General features: G+C 51.7%; 1 protein-coding gene across 3 annotated transcripts in view; it reads left to right on the forward strand.

Annotated features, from left to right (window-relative positions):
• The window catches only part of PHF2 (PHD finger protein 2), a 48,729-nt gene that overhangs the window by 13,979 nt on the left and 17,288 nt on the right, over window positions 1-17,462 (forward strand). For all 3 annotated transcript variants that reach the window (XM_063411688.1, XM_063411687.1, XM_063411686.1), the window contains exons 2-5: window positions 7,195-7,280; window positions 12,978-13,092; window positions 15,319-15,479; window positions 15,979-16,120. In XM_063411688.1, the coding sequence (XP_063267758.1) occupies window positions 7,195-7,280; window positions 12,978-13,092; window positions 15,319-15,479; window positions 15,979-16,120 (504 nt within the window). The remainder of the gene's footprint in view (window positions 1-7,194; window positions 7,281-12,977; window positions 13,093-15,318; window positions 15,480-15,978; window positions 16,121-17,462) is intronic.

Here is a 17,462-nt window from a genome sequence, read left to right on the forward strand (position 1 = left end):
GGACTGCTGAAAGAGAGGGAGAGAGGAAGAAAGCAGCAGAGACAAGACATGTGCAGTTCACTTCTCACACGTGCAGCCTGCTGGCTCTGTCCCTCTCAGCACCCTCTGGGCAGGGCTGGGGGCTCTGGGGCAGTGCAGGGCCTGGCACTGCTGCTGTCTGCCTGTCACTGTCCCTGCTGCCAGCCTGGAACCAGCCCTTCCTGCTGCCTGCAGCTGCAGGGTGGCCACCCGGCCTGGAGAAGGTTTTGGATGTGGCCAGATTCCTTTGTGGACCAGTGCCACTTCTTTCAGTGGAGTTACACAAGGAATAAATGAAACCTAAGAGAATGATTTTGAGAAGAGGGTTATTTTTGTTCTGTTTGTCTAATGGACTTCTTGACCTTTTGGGTTTAATTTGGGCTTGGCAGTTTTTTCCTTCAGTTTTGTTCTATTCCTGCTTTTTTACCACTCTCTTTCTCTGGTTCCCTCCCCCTTGGCTGATTTCCCATCTGCTTTTGGGAAACCCAGTGATGACAAGGAGGAGAGCAAACACCAGGGCAGCTGTAGTCACACAGGGCTGAGCAGCTTTGCTGCTGAACAGGCTGAGCCTGGTTTGCAGCAGCACCTTGGCACAGAGGAGGGTGCACAGATGTCCTGTGCCCAGCTCACATGGCAGAGATGGGGCTGGCACTGCCAGGGGATGGGGCAGGAGGCGCCTTGCTGTGCACAGGGTGGCATGAGGCATTCTCCCCAGTCAGTGGTGAAGGTGTTCACCCCTCAAGGTGTTGCCTCTGAGGTCATGGAGATGACAGGCATTGCAGTCAGCTGGAATTGTGTGATTGATTGTTGGGGTCAGTCTCTAAGTCTTTAATTATTTTAAATTATATGGCAGCAAGACTGAATAGAATATTCAGCTGACATAAAATAATTAGGGGGGAAAGAGTCTCACCTAGCCCTTTTGAGCCACGTGTGTTTTGTGAGATCATCTGCCAGCAGCAGGGAGCAGGAGAGCTGGGCTTCACTCCTGATCAGGGGGTATTTCCTGCTCTGCACATTCCCTCAGCGAGAAGAGGTTGTTGGAAAATATAATTCGTTCTAAACTAAGCAGTAATTCTCCTTCAAATTATATCTTAATAAAAAAGAGAACATCTTGGGCAGTCTCTGATTTAGGTACACTGCATTTTAAATCTGTCCTAATTATAGTGCTCATCGCTTAACATTCATTTAATGAAGATCCTCATTTATAAGGACAAGGTTGGCAAATAGGAATTAATGCCATTATAACCCGTGAGTCTCCCAAAGGAAACAAATCAAAAGCTCTGTGAAGGAAATGAAACCTTCTTATTTATAGCAAGCAAAGCCCAGAGTCCTGGCCGTGCCTTTGTGCTGGCTCAGGGGCCTGCAGCAGAGTGGGGTGGGAGGGACAGGCCCTGGGCAGCGCTCCAGGGGGGCTCAGCTCCCCTCGGGACCCCCAGCCCGAGGCTCCCACCCTGCAGCTGCCTCGGCTTTGTTTGGTCTGAGTTCCTCCTTCAAGACCAGAGCTCCTCTCATCAGCCCCAGAAACAACCACAGGGGTTCGGGAAGGGAAGGGAAGGGAAGGGAAGGGAAGGGAAGGGAAGGGAAGGGAAGGGAAGGGAAGGGAAGGGAAGGGAAGGGAAGGGAAGGGAAGGGAAGGGAAGGGAAGGGAAGGGAAGGGAAGGGAAGGGAAGGGAAGGGAAGGGAAGGGAAGGGAAGGGAAGGGAAGGGAAGGGAAGGGAAGGGAAGGGAGCCTATTTTTTCTTCAACTCTATTTTTGTTTTCCTAGATTTGATTTTTTCCCTAAGAGTATTTTTCTTGTTTATTTTTTTTTTTAATGTTTTTCTAAATTATCTTCTTGTTGATAATGGAGGTGACATGGTTTTGATAGAACAGATACTATGTGGGTTAATTTTTCTCCTGAAGCTACTTAAAATGTCACCTCCCAGCAGATGACAACCCAAGGTTGCCAGAAACATTCATGCTATAAAACCAGTTTAATTTACACACCTTTTATTAGTGTTGCCTGCATAACAAAAAAAATCATTGTTAACTTTATCAGAATATTGAAACTTGAACATCTCTTCACTGTGAACACAGAAGCAATTTCATTTTAAAGTGGCAAAGGGCAGAGTTTCTAATAAAAATGTAATTTGTAGCCTCTGACTGCAAGAGCTTCTAATGTGCTAATTCTCCTTTAAGTCCGTGTAACGTGGGTGAGATATCAGCTTAAACAGCTGCAATATCAAAGCCTTCACTTGTCATTATTATTTTTTCCCCTACAACAGTTTTGGTAAAACTCAAATACATTTTAAATAATATTTCCCTTTTATCTCATTATCAAATTAGTTTTACGCTGCCTCAACACAAGTTAAATCACTTAATGACCATTTAAAAATCAGCCATTTGGTTGGTTAAAATTATCCCAACGAGATTCCTGGATGCAGGATAATTAATCTCTTGGGCCATCTTTGCTGTGCTGGGGCAGGAGGGTTTTTTGAGCTGTGGTGGTGCTGCTGCTGCAGCACCCACGCCCCTGCCCTGCTCGGCAGATGCATCCCCAGTTCCTCTGCAGGGCTGCAGCCCTCAGGCGTGAGGGCCATGGCACAGCAGAGAGGGGCTCTGGGGGCTCTCTGGGAGGGTTTTCTCTCACAGAAGGATTGTCCAGCCCTGGCTCAGCTGCCCAGGACAGTGATGGGGGCCTCATCCCTGGAGGGATTTAACAGCCCTGTGGATGTGGCACTTGGGACAGGGGTCAGGGGTGGCCTGGGCAGTGCTGGGGAATGGCTGGGCTTAAAGGTCTTTGTGGGCTTTTCCAGCCTAAACCATTCTATGGCTCTGTGGTTCTGTCCTTCAACAAGCAAATATTTATTCCTTCTAACCCAACAGCTTTACTGGGAGCTTTTCCCAGTTCTTCCCTGACAATGGTAACACACGCAGATCCCACACTGACACTGCTGTGGGGCCACTGTGGGATCCCCCTGAGCCCCTGCCTGGACCCTGAGCACCCTGCCTGGATCCCAAACACCCTGCCTGGATCCCAAACACCCTGCCTGGATCCCGAGCACCCTGCCTGGATCCCGAGCACCCTGCCTGGATCCTGAGCACCCTGCCTGGATCCCGAGCACCCTGCCTGGATCCTGAGCACCCTGCCTGGATCCCAAACACCCTGCCTGGATCCCAAACACCCTGCCTGGATCCCAAACACCCTGCCTGGACCCTGAGCACCCTGCCTGGATCCCAAACACCCTGCCTGGACCCTGAGCACCCTGCCTGGATCCCAAGCACCCTGCCTGGATCCCAGGCTCATCACCTGTGATCAAGCCCTGCTGTGATCCTGTGCCAGCTGCCTTTAGACACATCTGATCATTTTCAAATGCTTGGTTTGGGTCTTTTTGATGTTTGTCTCTCTTGGGCAAATGGGGCTGAGAAAAAATTCTGGCGGGCCCAAAGCAGAGTGTTCTCATGGGGGAAAGCAATAGACACAAACCACAGAGGCCATTGTGCTGCACTTCAGGGGCTGAGGGGAGAACAGCACTGTTCAGGCACTGTACATCACTTGGTTTTCTTCAGCTGGGGAAACGCTTTGATTCTATATTATTGGTAATTAACCACCCTGAGAAGAAACACTTTAGTTAATTGGGGAGATGCTTCAGAACTGGGCCCTGGCTTCTACCACAGCTGGCAGTGCCCTTCTGATTTTTATTCCCAGGTGGAAATGCTCAGAGCAGCCCAAGGCTCAGTCACAGCCCCCTGCTACCCGGCACAGCAGTGGGGAACCTCGTTCCTCTGCAGGCAGGAGTGGTTGCCTGGGGCAGTCTGGCTTTAACTTTTGGCAGGAGTTTGGTTTCCTGTGCCTGTATCCCTGTGAAAACCACCAACAGTGCTGCTGATGGCAGTGCCTGGAGAGCCCAGCTGTGCCAGAGGAGAGGAGCAGCACAGCCTGCAGTGTGGGTTGGTGTTTTGGCTCCTGACGGGCAGTTCAGCCGGGGGATCCCTTGGACAGCTCACACGCCCAGTTTCCCACACAGAGAGGGCAGCAGCTTCTCCCTGTAAGCAGCTGCAAGGGGCCAAGCCTTATTCAAAGCCGTGCTGGAGCTGGAAAAGTTGACTGTGCGTTGCAGGGGCCCGCTGGAGTTTGAGGTCAGTTATTTTTACTTCTCTGCCTTGTTCTCTCAGATGTTTGACTCTCTCAGAACAATGGCTCCCACCACACTGCACCATCGCCCTGCCCACAGCTGCTCAGGCCTCCTCCCATCCCGTGCCAAGGGTCTCATCTCCTTACTTCAGCTAAATATAGACTTTTCAAGCTCTTGTAGAGAGCCTAATCCATACCTTTACCAAGCTTAGCCAGCTGAATCCAGTGGCATAAGCAGCTGACACAGCTTGGTGGGTAGCGGAATCCTCTATGTTCTCTTACACTGGCTCTAATCTATCAGGGTTTGTTTAAATTTTCTACTGATTAATCTGGTATTTTTCTACTAATTTTTCTGGTATTTCCTGCCAATGTGATATTCTTCTCTATATATGTACAGCATTCTGAGGATTGGATTGTGGTGATGGTGATTTTTCCTGTTGACAAACTTCAGTTTTCTGTGCTGGCATCTCAGGGACACTAATTGTCTCAGGAACAATAATTTTGTATTTTTTCAAGTAACTGTTTAATGAAAAAAATCAGCCAAATCTGCAGTTGCTTTGACACAATTCCAAAGTAATGATTTCTGCTCCCAGTCTGGGCTCACAGAGATGAGAGTGTCTCTGCTTTGGTTGCAGAGCTTCTCTCACCCTGGGCTCTTTCTTTGAAGGGAGCTGGCTCCCACACTGGCAGCTGCAACAAACCCACCAAGGCTTCTGGCAGGATCTTATTTGACACAACACTTACAATGGCAATAAAAGGGACGTGTCTGTACCTCAGGTAGTTTGCCTTTCCCAGGAGCAGCAGCCTTGGTTTTGCTCCCCAGCCCAGGTGTGTCTGTGGTTTGTGACAGTGACGTGTGCCCCGGGGTCAGCAGGGCTTCAAAGCCGCCTCTGGGGCTCACAGCGCCCCTGCACAGCTGCTCCCCTGCCCAGGTGTGCTGCAGTTGGGACACCTGCACACCCTGCCAGGGGCACCCTGAGCCCCTCTCCTGGCAGGGGTGGCACAGGACTGGGTGTTATCCCTGCTCTAGCAGCGCCCAGGTCATGGCCTGCCTGCCTCTGGGGCAGCACCAGGCGCTGCTGGGTGTCCACCCTGTGTGAATTCCTCCCACTGCTGAAGGGATTTTGGTGTCCTGCAGAGCCTGGAGGGGTGAGAACGGCCTGAGGATGTGTGAGGAGTTGGTGGAAGTTGGCTCACGCTGCCTTTGGGGTGGAGCAGCCTCCTCTGCTCTGCTTCCCCGGCAGGAGCAGGGGCAGCACCTCTGGACTGCTGCACCCATCAGTGCTCAGCAGGCACAGCAGGGCCCTGTGTGTGCAGGTGGCACTGCATGGCCCCTGCCCACACCTTTTCCCTGCAGAAAAGCAGTGTTGGTGTTCTCTGGGAGCTGAGGACCACTGAGAGGGGCTCTGTGCTCACCCAGGGCACTGAGAGGGGCTCTGTGCTCACCCAGGGCGCTGAGAGGGGCTCTGTGCTCCCCCAGGGCGCTGAGAGGGGCTCTGTGCTCCCCCAGGGCACTGAGAGGGGCTCTGTGCTCACCCAGGGCACTGAGAGGGGCTCTGTGCTCACCCAGGGCACTGCCAGGGGCTCTGTGTTCTCTCAGGGCACTGAGAGGGGCTCTCTGCTCTCTCAGGGCACTGAGAGGGGCTCTCTGCTCTCTCAGGGCACTGCCAGGGGCTCTCTGCTCTCTCAGGGCACTGCCAGGGGCTCTGTGCTCTCTCAGGGCACTGAGAGGGGCTCTGTGCTCACCCAGGGCACTGCCAGGGGCTCTCTGCTCTCTCAGGGCACTGAGAGGGGCTCTGTGCTCACCCAGGGCACTGAGAAGGGCTCTCTGCTCTCTCAGGGCACTGAGAGGGGCTCTCTGCTCTCTCAGGGCACTGCCAGGGGCTCTCTGCTCTCTCAGGGCACTGAGAGGGGCTCTCTGCTCTCTCAGGGCACTGAGAGGGGCTCTCTGCTCTCTCAGGGCACTGAGAGGGGCTCTGTGCTCACCCAGGGCACTGCCAGGGACTCTCTGCTCTCTCAGGGCACTGAGAGGGGCTCTGTGCTCTCTCAGGGCACTGAGAGGGGCTCTGTGCTCACCCAGGGCACTGCCAGGGGCTCTCTGCTCTCTCAGGGCACTGCCAGGGGCTCTCTGCTCTCTCAGGGCACTGCCAGGGGCTCTGTGCTCTCTCAGGGCACTGAGAGGGGCTCTCTGCTCACCTGGAGCCCTGGGGAGGCATTTCAGGAGATGCAGTGGAGAAGGCCCAGGAAAGCTCTTGGCACGGTGAGATCCAGCCCTGCCTGTGCTGAAGCTGGAGGTGCCTCTGATGCCTCTGTGGGTGATGTTGCCTAGCTAAGCCAAGCTCCCAGGGCTCCAGGGGAGGGTCCCAGACAGCCCTGTGTCCGTGTGGTGCCCTGCAGCCTGGGCTGCTGCTGGCAGCAGGGTCCCTTTGCCCTACCTGCGTGGGCAGGACCTTGCTGGACCTGCACTCTGGGCTGCTGGCACTGGGACTGTGCAGCAGCTGCCTCTCCTGGGTGCTTCAGTGAGTGCTCTGCCGTGTATGTGGCTGCTCCCCAGCCCTCTGCTCCCTCGGGATCGTCCTTGGGCATGCCCAGGGCTGCAGGTGCTGCTGCTGGTCCCATCCAAACCCCCTCGGGGCACCCTGGCCCGGCCAGCAGTGCTGAGCCCTGTCTGCTTCACCTCCCCATCCTCCTGCAGTGCCACAGAGGTGGGACCTGGCGAGCTGTGCTCGTGGTGTGCCTTGCCAAGATCCCTCTGGCACTTCACAGCTGCCCACACTCATTTTGTGAAGATGTGTTTTGTTAACCAGGTTTACGTGGGATGAGCTCTGTGTAGGTGCAGAACAGTCTCCTTGCACAAGAGACCTTCTGTGGGACTCTGCCACATCCTCGTGGAGTTCCACAGTGGGCTCTGGGTGGGTCCTGGCTGGCAGCCTCTGGAGCTGCCCAGGGATGTGGAACCAAGCCCTGGGCTGGTGTGGGCAGGGCACACAAACCCGCGGGGCTGTCACTCTCAGAGCTGTGCTTGGCATGGGCTAATGGCAGCTCTGCCTTTTGTGTTCCAGCTGTGTCGGCGTGGAGGAGGAAGAGGCACCAGACATTGACATCTACCACTGTCCAAATTGTGAGAAAACCCACGGGAAGTCGACCTGTAAGTATCCCTGTGCAGCCAGGGGGGTGTGAACAGCAGGAGCTGCTTTTGCCTCTGCAGAAGGGTCTCAGGATCTGTGCCATAACTGCTGGAACTCAGACCAGGAGCTGCAGGCTGGGCCGGGGAGCTCTGGCTGCAGCCCTGGGCACGTGTGAGCTGGTGCAGGCTCTTACCTGGGCGTGCCCAGCCCCACAGACACCTGAGTGTCCTGCCTTGAGTGAGCAGTGCCCACACGCAGCTACGGGGGCTGGAAAAGCCCTGTGGAGGCAGCCAAGTGCTGGTAGAGGGAGTTTGGGAACCCACATGGTGTTTTCTGTCTGCAGATGAGAAGAGCAAGAAACAGTTTGTTGTGCTTGGCCCGGGTATAGAATTGCAGCGATTTCAGTGTCAGTCAGAATTGTAGGATACACTGAGGGTGCCAATTCTTGCAGTTCTTTCACAGCAAAAAGTTCTCCTGAGCAAAAGTGACAGTTGATCTCAGTGGGAGTTTTGTCTGGGAAGGAATCGTGGGATGTGTTTGCTTTGGTCAGATTAATTCACAAATTCTTTCTATTACACAATGGAGAAAAAAAAAAAAGAAAGAAAAGAAACCAATCCCTGTGAAAGATGAAATGCTTCTCTTGAAAACCAGTTCTAAATAAGCAACAGTGCTGGGGAGGATCCTGCTGCTCTGCCACCTCAGGGCATCCTGCAGAGGAAGAGCACTGCGCTCATCTGCTGGAGCTGAGGGAGTCCTGATGACCTCTCATGTAGTGTGAAATAAGAAAAACTGGAAAGGGACTCCTGTTGTGTTCAAATTCAGAAATTTTAACCCAAGCAATTATTTCTGTGTTGCCTTAATTGTTAAAGTTTAAAAAAATTCTAGTGGGAATGGGGTGGAGTCTGAAGTGTTTGTTTTGTGAGCAGAAAATGGAATTGTATTTCCACTGTGATTTTTTGAAAATCAAATGTGAACTGGAAACCTGCAGCTGTTCCTGTCTCCCAGAGGTCCAACTGAGAAGCTGCCAAAATCCCCGTGGGGGGCTGGTTCTGAAAGACTTAACAAAATCAGTATGTCCCTACAAAATGTCCTGGTTGGAAAGGATCAGCCTTTCTAGTGTTCTGTTTTCCTGGTTACACAAATAGCCACAAATCGTTTTGAAGGGGGTGATTTGGGATTTGATGGGGGGTGACTGCAGATACTCCCAGACTGATCCTAACCTGGAGGGAAGCAGCAGCACAGGATCTCCAGCCTCTGAGAGTGTCAGGGCATAACATTCACATGGGTCTGATACTTTGATTTATTTCACTTTTTTTTTTAAATTATAAATGATGGAAGGCACCTACTTTTCAGTGCAAAGGGAAAAACCCAGACAGAAGCAGCAAAAGCCTATAATCAGGAATTGAATATCAATTCTGTGAAAACTGGGGTGCGTCATCCTGGAATTCAAGACATGGCAGTTTTGATAAAAAGATTGCAAGTTTAATATACCAGTTATGATGGAGAGAGTTGAATTGACAACAACACTCTTATGCTTTTTAAAAGGTTTCTGTCTATCCAGTTATTTTTATCCAAATAAAAATCCACTGATGTGTCCCAGAGCATGCAGCCCAGCAGAAAGTGCTGCAGGAGCTCAGCTCCACCCCCACCATGGGCAGGGACACCTTTCCCTGTCCCAGGCTGCTCCAAGTGTCCAGCCTGGCCCTGGGCACTGCCAGGGATCCAGGGACAGCCACAGCTGCTCTGGGCACCCTGTGCCAGGGCCTGCCCACCCTCCCAGGCAGGAATTCCTGCCCCAAACCCCATCCAGCCCTGCCCTCTGGCAGTGGGAGCCATTCCGTGTCCTGTCCCTCTGTCCCTTGTCCCCAGTCCCTCTCCAGCTCTCCTGGAGCCTCTTCAGGCCCTGCAGGGGCTCTGAGCTCTCCTGGAGCCTTCTCCTCTCCAGGTGAGCACCCCCAGCTCTCCCAGCCTGGCTCCAGAGGGGCTCCAGCCCTGGAGCAGCTCCAGGGCTCCTCTGGATCACTCCAGCAGCTCCAGGTCCTTCTGCTGTTGCAGCCACAGACCTGGGGCAGCTCTGCAGGCGGGGGCTCAGAGGGTCCCTTGACCCTCTTCCCTCTGGGGTGCAGCGTGCTGGGAATCAGACCCACATCCCCTCTGCAGGACAGCAGGGACACGTCCCCTCCTCCCTCTGAGTGCGGCAGAGGCAGTTTAATCACGTGCAACACCCTTCATCAAAGAAGGGAAGTGCAGAAATTTTTTCAAACATAAGTTTTTGCTACCCTTACCTTGAGTTCTGATGACAGGGTCACAGCTGCACAGCAGTTTTCCCCACTAACATGTAGAACCATGGATCCCGTGGGAACAGAGGCTGTTCTGCTGTGGCCTGTCCTGGCAGGGCACACCGGGCCAGGGGAGTTGGAAGTGGGATGCAGTGGAGGAGGGAGTGGTGAATTCCATCTGCTGGGGTTTGCAGGGAGGGTGTCCTGCTGCAGGGCTGGGGATGTCGCCTCCTCTTGTTCCCTGCCCCAGGAGCTGTTCAGACCCCTTATCCAGCACCATCAGCTCCCTGATAAAGGAGTAGGAGTTGTTCCAGCTCCAGTAGCTCATGGTAGGATTTAATTATTGTGAGATTAGCAAAGGGAAACACAGACACCAATTGTCTGTTATGCAACTTGTCTGGGTTTAAAAATATACGTGTATTTCTGGAGCTCGCTTCCACCAGATATGTTTTCCAGATGTCAAATTTAAAAATCATTTTCCTCTCCTTACATTTTTCCACATTACCACTGTGGTGAGTGGCTGCTCTGAGAAGATTGCTTCCTGTCACATGGCATTTTAAGCCATTGCTGTTTAATGAAATGTGTAGGGACTTCTCTTTGGGAAAAATCATCCATATTCATCCAACATTTTCTGACATCATTTCAATAAAATGTAAGGGCTTCATTTGGGCAGGCTTGGCTCATTTTCACAAGACAGTCTGAAATGCTGGGTTTGATTGCTGCCTCGTTTGCAGCAGTGAAAATCAGGAGAAGTCCTTTGGAATCCGTGGAGTTACAGAGCTGCCAGGGAGCCAAGGGCTGGCTTTGGGCACATGCACCCCTTGGTGCTGCTCAGCAGAGGGATCACAGGGTGCTCCAGGGAAGCACCCTGGGCATGGCTGCAACCAGCTGGGCTGTGAAGCCCCTTCCAACTCAAAAATGAGGTTGGAAAAAGCTCCAAGATCACTGAGTCCAAGCCGTGACTGATCATCAGCTTGTCAAGACCAGACACTGAGGGCCATGTAGAGTTGTTCCATGGACACTTCCAGGGATGGGGACTCCAACCCCTCCCCTGGCCCATGCTTGAGCACCCTCTCATTCTTCATGAGCATTCAACTGATGATCTCTTCTACACTAATAGGTTTGAAATAATAAATGTATACCTGTGAATTACTCATTTTGAGTTACAGTTTTTGTAAAAATGTATTCCCTTTTTCCAATGTTGTACTTCCCAAAGGTTAAATTTGGATCAGAAAGATCTGCAGAAAATGAAATCTGTGATAAATTACAGAAAAGTAGCTTTTCTGGCCAAAGCTGGGATCCTTTGCACATGGGAATGAGCCTTTGGTCCTCACTGTGGTGTTCATGGCAAAGATGAAATATAAAAAGTGTGTCTGAAAAAGGCCAAGGGTGGAGGGTTTGATGCAGTAATGGACTCCAGCTGCCTTGCAGGAGACAGCCCCTCCTGGGAGTGCTCTGGGGCAGGGAACCCAGGCTGCCTCTGAGGAGGGCTGGTGGGAGAGCTGGGTGGGACAGGTGGGTGGGGAGGTTTGTGGCAGAGGTGGACGCCTGCCAGAGTGCAGTGACCCCCCTGGAGCCAAGGCAAAGCTCTCCCCAGAGGTTTTGGGAGAGCTGCAGTGGATCTGTCAGTTCAGCACTGATCCTTTTCCTTTTCCCTTTCCTTTTCCCTTTCCCTTTCCCTTTCCCTTTCCCTTTCCCTTTCCCTTTCCCTTTCCCTTTCCCTTTCCCTTTCCCTTTCCCTTTCCCTTTCCCTTTCCCTTTCCCTTTCCTTTTCCTTTTCCCGTTCCTCTCCCCACGGCCCGTGCTATCTGCAGTGTAATAAAGGCACGTGTTTAGAGGATGAGCTCTCTGATTTTCCCCTTTCTTTCCCTTTCTCCGTGCCCTCGGAGTGCCGGGGCAAGCAGCTCACTCGTGGTGTGGGTTCCCATGTGCTGAGAGGGGGAGGAGGCGAGGGAGGGAGAGGAGGAAGGTTTGGCATTCAAGCCGGGCTTGTTTCCTTTGTTACCAGGAGCATTGAATTAATACACTAAGCCTGAGAGTCATTAAGATAAAGAACTAGCAGCTTTAATGAATATCTCCAGCTAGGCTGGAGCCTGCATGGAACTAATAAACCCAACATGCTTTGTGCAAAACCTGGGATGGACTCCCTGGGAGATGTCTTTCCTTGAGTTATTCCAGGGCTGTGGTTGGGAAAGCAAAATCTGCTCTTTCTAAATCTCGTGTATTGTATCTCTAGTCCCAGATTCCTTTTTGGATGGAAAAGGGTGTGGGTTTGTGTGTGTGCAGTGAGGAGTGGGTGCTGTCCATGAGGAGTCTGCTGCCTTCCCTCACTGTTTTGATGAGAGGTCTGGACTTGGGCCAAAATACTGAGTTCATGGTGTAAAACAGGGGTGGAGAATGAAAGTATGGGACATATGGAAATTCTATTAACAGAGGCTTTAAATGGTACAAATGTGGAAAAACCCAATTTTCTACCAAAGTGAGTTTCTCTGGACATGCTGTGGAAGCAGGAACAGCTGAGGGAGACAGTGCTGACTCAGGGGAAAAGCAGGAGCAGTTTTTCTTGCTTTGTGTTATCCAGCTGTCAGGGACTGGGCAAAACCACACTGAGACCTGACTGGCTCACGTGTGCTCGCTCCTGCTGGCCCTGTGTCCCTGCTGGACTGTCCTGGGTGTCCATCCCCCCCTGGGAGCAGCCAAGGGGCCTCAGTCTGTCCTCAGCTGCAGGGCTGAGCCATAAAAAGTTCCCTTCCCTGCATTTCTAGTGATTTTCCTTTCCCTTTCCCTTTCCCTTTCCCTTTCCCTTTCCCTTTTCCTTTTCCTTTTCCTTTTCCTTTTCCTTTTCCTTTTCCTTTTCCTTTTCCTTTTCCTTTTCCTTTTCCTTTTCCTTTTCCTTTTCCTTTTCCTTTCCCTTTCCCTTTCCCTTTCCCTTTCCCTTTCCCTTTCCCTTTCCCTTTCCCTTTCCCTTTCCCTTTCCCTTTCCCTTTCCCTTTCCCTTTCCCTTTCCCTTTCCCTTTCCCTTTCCCTTTCCCTTTCCCTTTCCCTTTCCCTTTTCCTTTATTCTGAGGTAACTCCTGCTGGATGCTGTGTCACAGGTCCATCTGCAGGCTGTCCAAGGGGTTTTCTGGGGGTTTGCTGGCGGGGATGAGGGGCAGGGTGAGAGCCCAGGGTGTCAGAGCCGGTGTTTGTGTGAGGCTGCAGGCACCGCAGCTCAGCAATCACCCCGCTGCTGCCCTCTGCTCCAAAATGCTCTCTGCTCGCTCTGTAATGGATCTTCAGCTGCACCACAATTGTCTAATGGGGCATTGAGAGCAATATTAAAATCTGCAGGGCAGCGTGGCGGGGTTCCCTCTGCTCGTGTGAGAAATTAAATGAAGATTTGTCCTTCCTGCCCATGTCTCAGGAATGGTCTTTAACTTCACATTCATTCTTTTTCAGTGAAAAAGAAAAGAAATTGGCATAAGCATGACACTGGCCAGACAACAGAGGTGAAGCCCGTGCAGAACGGGAGCCAGGTGTTTATAAAGGAGCTGCGCAGTCGGACGTTCCCCAGGTGGGTTTGGGGCAGGGCTGGGCTCCTGGGGCAGGGCTGGGCTGTGCTGGGGGCACTGCAGGCTGCTGCTGACTGTCTCAGTGCCTTTGACTGCACGAGTCCTGGGCTCTTCCCTTCTTCACATCTGTGCTGTGTTCACATCTCAGCTGAGCACACTGCCTGTGGATTTCCATGGGTGCTGGGATTTGGGATCATGGAAATAGGGAATGGTTTGGGTGGGAAGAGACCTCAGAGCCTCTCCAGTGCCACCCCTGCCATGGCAGGGACACCTCCCACTGTCCCAGGCTGCTCCAAGCCCTGTCCAGCCTGGCCTTGGGCACTGCCAGGGATGCAGGGGCAGCCACAGCTGCTCTGGGCACCCTGTGCCAGGGCCTGCCACCCTCACAGCCAGGAATTCCTTCCAAACATCCAATCTAAATCTCTCCTAGTTTAAAACTCTTCCCCTTGTCCTGCCACTGCCTCTGGAAAAACTCACTCTTGCTGCTTTCATAAGCCCTCTTTAGGCTCTGAAAGGGGCTCTGAGATCTCCCCAGAGCCTTCTCCTCTCCAGGCTGAACCAGAGTGTGTTTGGCCCTGGAACATGCACTTGCATAAGAAACTAACCCACTTATTGCATTGAACTCTCCAGTTCTCCAAATCCTGGTGGCTTTGCTGCAGTCTCCCCATCTTGGCAGAACAATGGCTTGCTCAGTGGCGGGGTGACAAAGGCTCTCTCACTGGCTAATGAATGGTGTTAATTGTTAGGTGACATGTCCCACACGTTACTAGGCTGCTCCACAGCCATTTGCCAGAGTGATCATTTTCCTTTGGCTCTTTAATGTAGGCTGTAGCCAAATAAATCCTTAATTATTAATACTAATTATTTTAGAAGAATCCTTGGAGACTGGCAAAGTAAACACAGAACTTCTTCCTTTTTATGGAGGATTTAATTTCACATTTAATTTAAGATACTAGTCTTGGGCTGCTTAAAGAAAAAATGGAAAATAATTCTGGAGAGTGTTCTGCAGCTTTTACAGACGTGTTTTGCTGAGCTCAGGATCCGGTATTTTTACTTGCCTGGCTATTTCCATTGGGGCCTGCAAGGTTTTTATCTTTGCTGTTTATCTTTTTTTTTTTTTTTTTTTTTTTTGTAATTTATAATTTGACAGGTTGCACAACTCATTTTAAAAAAGATTTATAGCCCAGGCAGACTGATTTCAGTAACCTCGGGTGGCCTCTGAGGCTGCAGTCACACAGGCAGTGTCTCTGAGTCACTCCAACACTGTTATAAATAATACAGCCCCCCATTTTTCCTCTTTGTTACTCATTAATGTGTGCATAAGAAAATCCTGCTGCCAAATGAAATCTCCTGAGACAGGAGGGTCTGTAGCACAAAGAAATGCCTGCAAGATCCGGGGCTCAGACACAAAGTCTTGTGGAGGAATTTTCTCCAAAGCAAAGGAGTGGGATGTGACAGAGCAGGTGCCAGCACCCAGGGGGACAGGGGCTCAGACCAGGGGCACCCCTGGCAGGGAGTGACAGCCCCAGTGAGGGCTCCAGGTCAAAGGAAAACACTGAAGAGAGCAAAAAGGACAAAAATAGAATCCCTGTCGTTCTGTTCTAAAATGTTTCATACCAAAACAGCGCTGGAGTAGCAAGAGTAGCAGTGATAATTAAATTGATTATTCCCTGTGAGGCTGGGCAGGCCCTGGCACAGGTGCCCAGAGCAGCTGTGGCTGCCCCTGCATCCCTGGAAGTGTCCCAGGCCAGGCTGGACAGGGCTGGGAGCAGCCTGGGACAGTGGGAGGTGTCCCTGCCAATTCAAAATGATCTGCAGAATATTTCCTGAGCACATTATTTGTCTGCTTCAAAATTGTTTGCAAAGCATTTCTAGGGCCATTTATTTGAGATTGGGTAACGTTTTTAATCTCACCTTCTTTAGAGTGAAACATTTAACATTAATTCCTGTAACACTGGTCACTGGTAGCTCAGCTGGTCCTACAGCTGAGGGAAATGGTCTTTGGCCATAAACTGTTGTTTTAGGACTTCCCAGTAGCTGGAGCATGATGCTGGAGCGCTTGGCATTGCAGGATTTTATTGTGCCCTTTGCAATAAATGGGCTCTGGCTCCTGCACCTGATTTGCCTGTAATTCCTTCTTCCCAGTGCCTTCCTTTCAGCAGTGCCCGTCCCAGAATGTTCCAGACCAGTGCAGAGCCCTCTCCCCTGACCTGTGTTTGCCTTTGCAGTGCTGAGGACATCGTGGTGAAGGTGCCTGGCAGCCAGCTGACAGCAGAGTACCTGGAGGAGAGGGGCTTTGCAGAGCCCATCCTGGTGCCCAAGAAGGACGGGCTGGGGCTGGCCGTGCCTGCTCCCACCTTCTACGTCAGCGACGTGGAGAACTACGTGGGTGGGTACTGCAGCCCTGGAGCTGCTCCCAGCAGGGCTGGGCACCGGCCTCAGGGGAACAACTGGGCAGGAAAACTGCGAAATGTGGTGTAAATATTGCCTGTGCCCTGAGCTGTGCTGGTCTCAGTGCTTGCTGTGTAGTGGGAGCTTGTATTTAGCAGTGCAGCCCCTCTTGTTCAGTGTGGAGCTTGGCAGTGAGGCTGAGGCAGCCTGCACTGCTCTCACAGCTCTGCACAAGCAGGAGCAGCCCAAGCACTCCCAAGGAATGGTTTTCCCAGGGACGTGACTACAAAAGCACCATTAGATGGGTATTTATGTATATACATGTGTGTGTGTCTGTGTGGGTACATACATAAACAACAGGGAGGATCCAAGGGCTGAGAAGGTCAGAAAATCAGAAGGTTGAGATGTTCCTGGGCAGGTTAGCTCTCCCCCAAGCACAGAAAAGGGACAAGGCAGGCTGTCCACCAACCTCTCCTCTCCTCTGGATTCGTGTGCAGGGCCGGAGCGGAGCGTGGATGTCACTGATGTCACCAAGCAGAAAGATTGCAAGATGAAGCTCAAGGAATTTGTGGATTACTACTACAGCACAAACAGGAAAAGGGTCTTAAATGTCACAAACCTGGAGTTCTCTGACACCAGGTAAGGGTCCAGCCTGCTGCACAGTAATTATTAGAGATTTATTTTGGTTTATGCTCTGTATTTAATTTATTATTTTGTACATATTTCTATATAATAACACAGCTGTATACTGTACTACACTACCCTATGTGTTTGGTTTTTTTTTTTTTTAATTATATTAATCTTACAAAGAATTCTATATAAATTATAATTTTAAATTACTGAATCCTGCATTGTGTCTGGGATACATGGCTGGGTTCAGCCTCTGCCTTCCCAGTGCTTTTGCTCCTCAGGGAAAGCTGTTTAGCAGCTTCTGGTTGCTTTGAGCCTAGGTGTAGGCTAAATGTCACTGGGTGTCCTTTGAGGAGAATGTCTTTGGAGTTGTGTTGTGGTTCTGTCACCCTGCAGCCTGTGTTCTGGTTCTGGCTCCAGGGCTTTGCCAGGTGATGTGTCTGACTGCAGCCGGGGTGGGGCGGTGCTGATGCCTGTCCAGCCTGGGTGTGCTGGTGCAGCTCACAGGGACCAGACCTGGGGAAGGAATTCCCCCCAGGAGGGTGCCCAGAGCAGCTGTGGCTGCCCCTGGATCCCTGGCAGTGCCCAAGGCCAGGCTGGACAGGGCTGGAGCAGCCTGGGACAGGGGGAGGTGTCCCTGGCCAGGATAGATGGGAATGAGATGATCCCTACGGTCCCTTCCAGCCCAAACCACGCTGTGATTCCGTGCTGGTGCTGAGGCAGTGCCTGCTGCTCTCTGTGGCTGTGCTCCATGACTGAGCACTGCTTTCCTTCCAGCCCTGGGCAGGGTGTCTCTGAGACACTGAGCACCAAGAGCTGTGCAGGTTATTTCCACAGGCCCTTTGGGGTGTCTTCTGGGGCAGCTGATGCTTCCAGAAGGGAAGCACCAGGAAAAGATCCTTTTACACACAAACACACTACACAGATGATGAGTGTCAGTAGGAAACAAGGACTGGTTGTTTTGGGGAGCCCTCTGCTTCAGCACCAAGGCTGAAAACAGAAGGCTGGTGGCCAGTGACAAGCTCATTTTCCCAGGCACTCCCCTGATCCCTGTGGCTGGGATTTTGTGGCTCTGCTCTCTGCACGTTTGAGACCACCAAGATCCTCAGCAGAGATTCCCTCAGCTTTCTGCCATTATCCCCAAATAATGGGATGTCTTTTTTCCTGAAGGACTGCTGGAGCTGTCGTTCATACTCTGCTAATCGAGACATTAATAGCAAATATTTTATTTCTTAGCACAGACAGTGACAGTTTAATTGAATGCACAGCTCCATCTTCCCTGCCTTGGAAATGGAGTTATTGTCATCAGGGCTTGACACTGAGCACAAATGACATGCGGGAGCATTCAATA

The sequence above is a fragment of the Prinia subflava genome, chromosome 14 (genome assembly GCF_021018805.1).
Source record: "Prinia subflava isolate CZ2003 ecotype Zambia chromosome 14, Cam_Psub_1.2, whole genome shotgun sequence".
Lineage (NCBI taxonomy): Eukaryota > Metazoa > Chordata > Aves > Passeriformes > Cisticolidae > Prinia > Prinia subflava.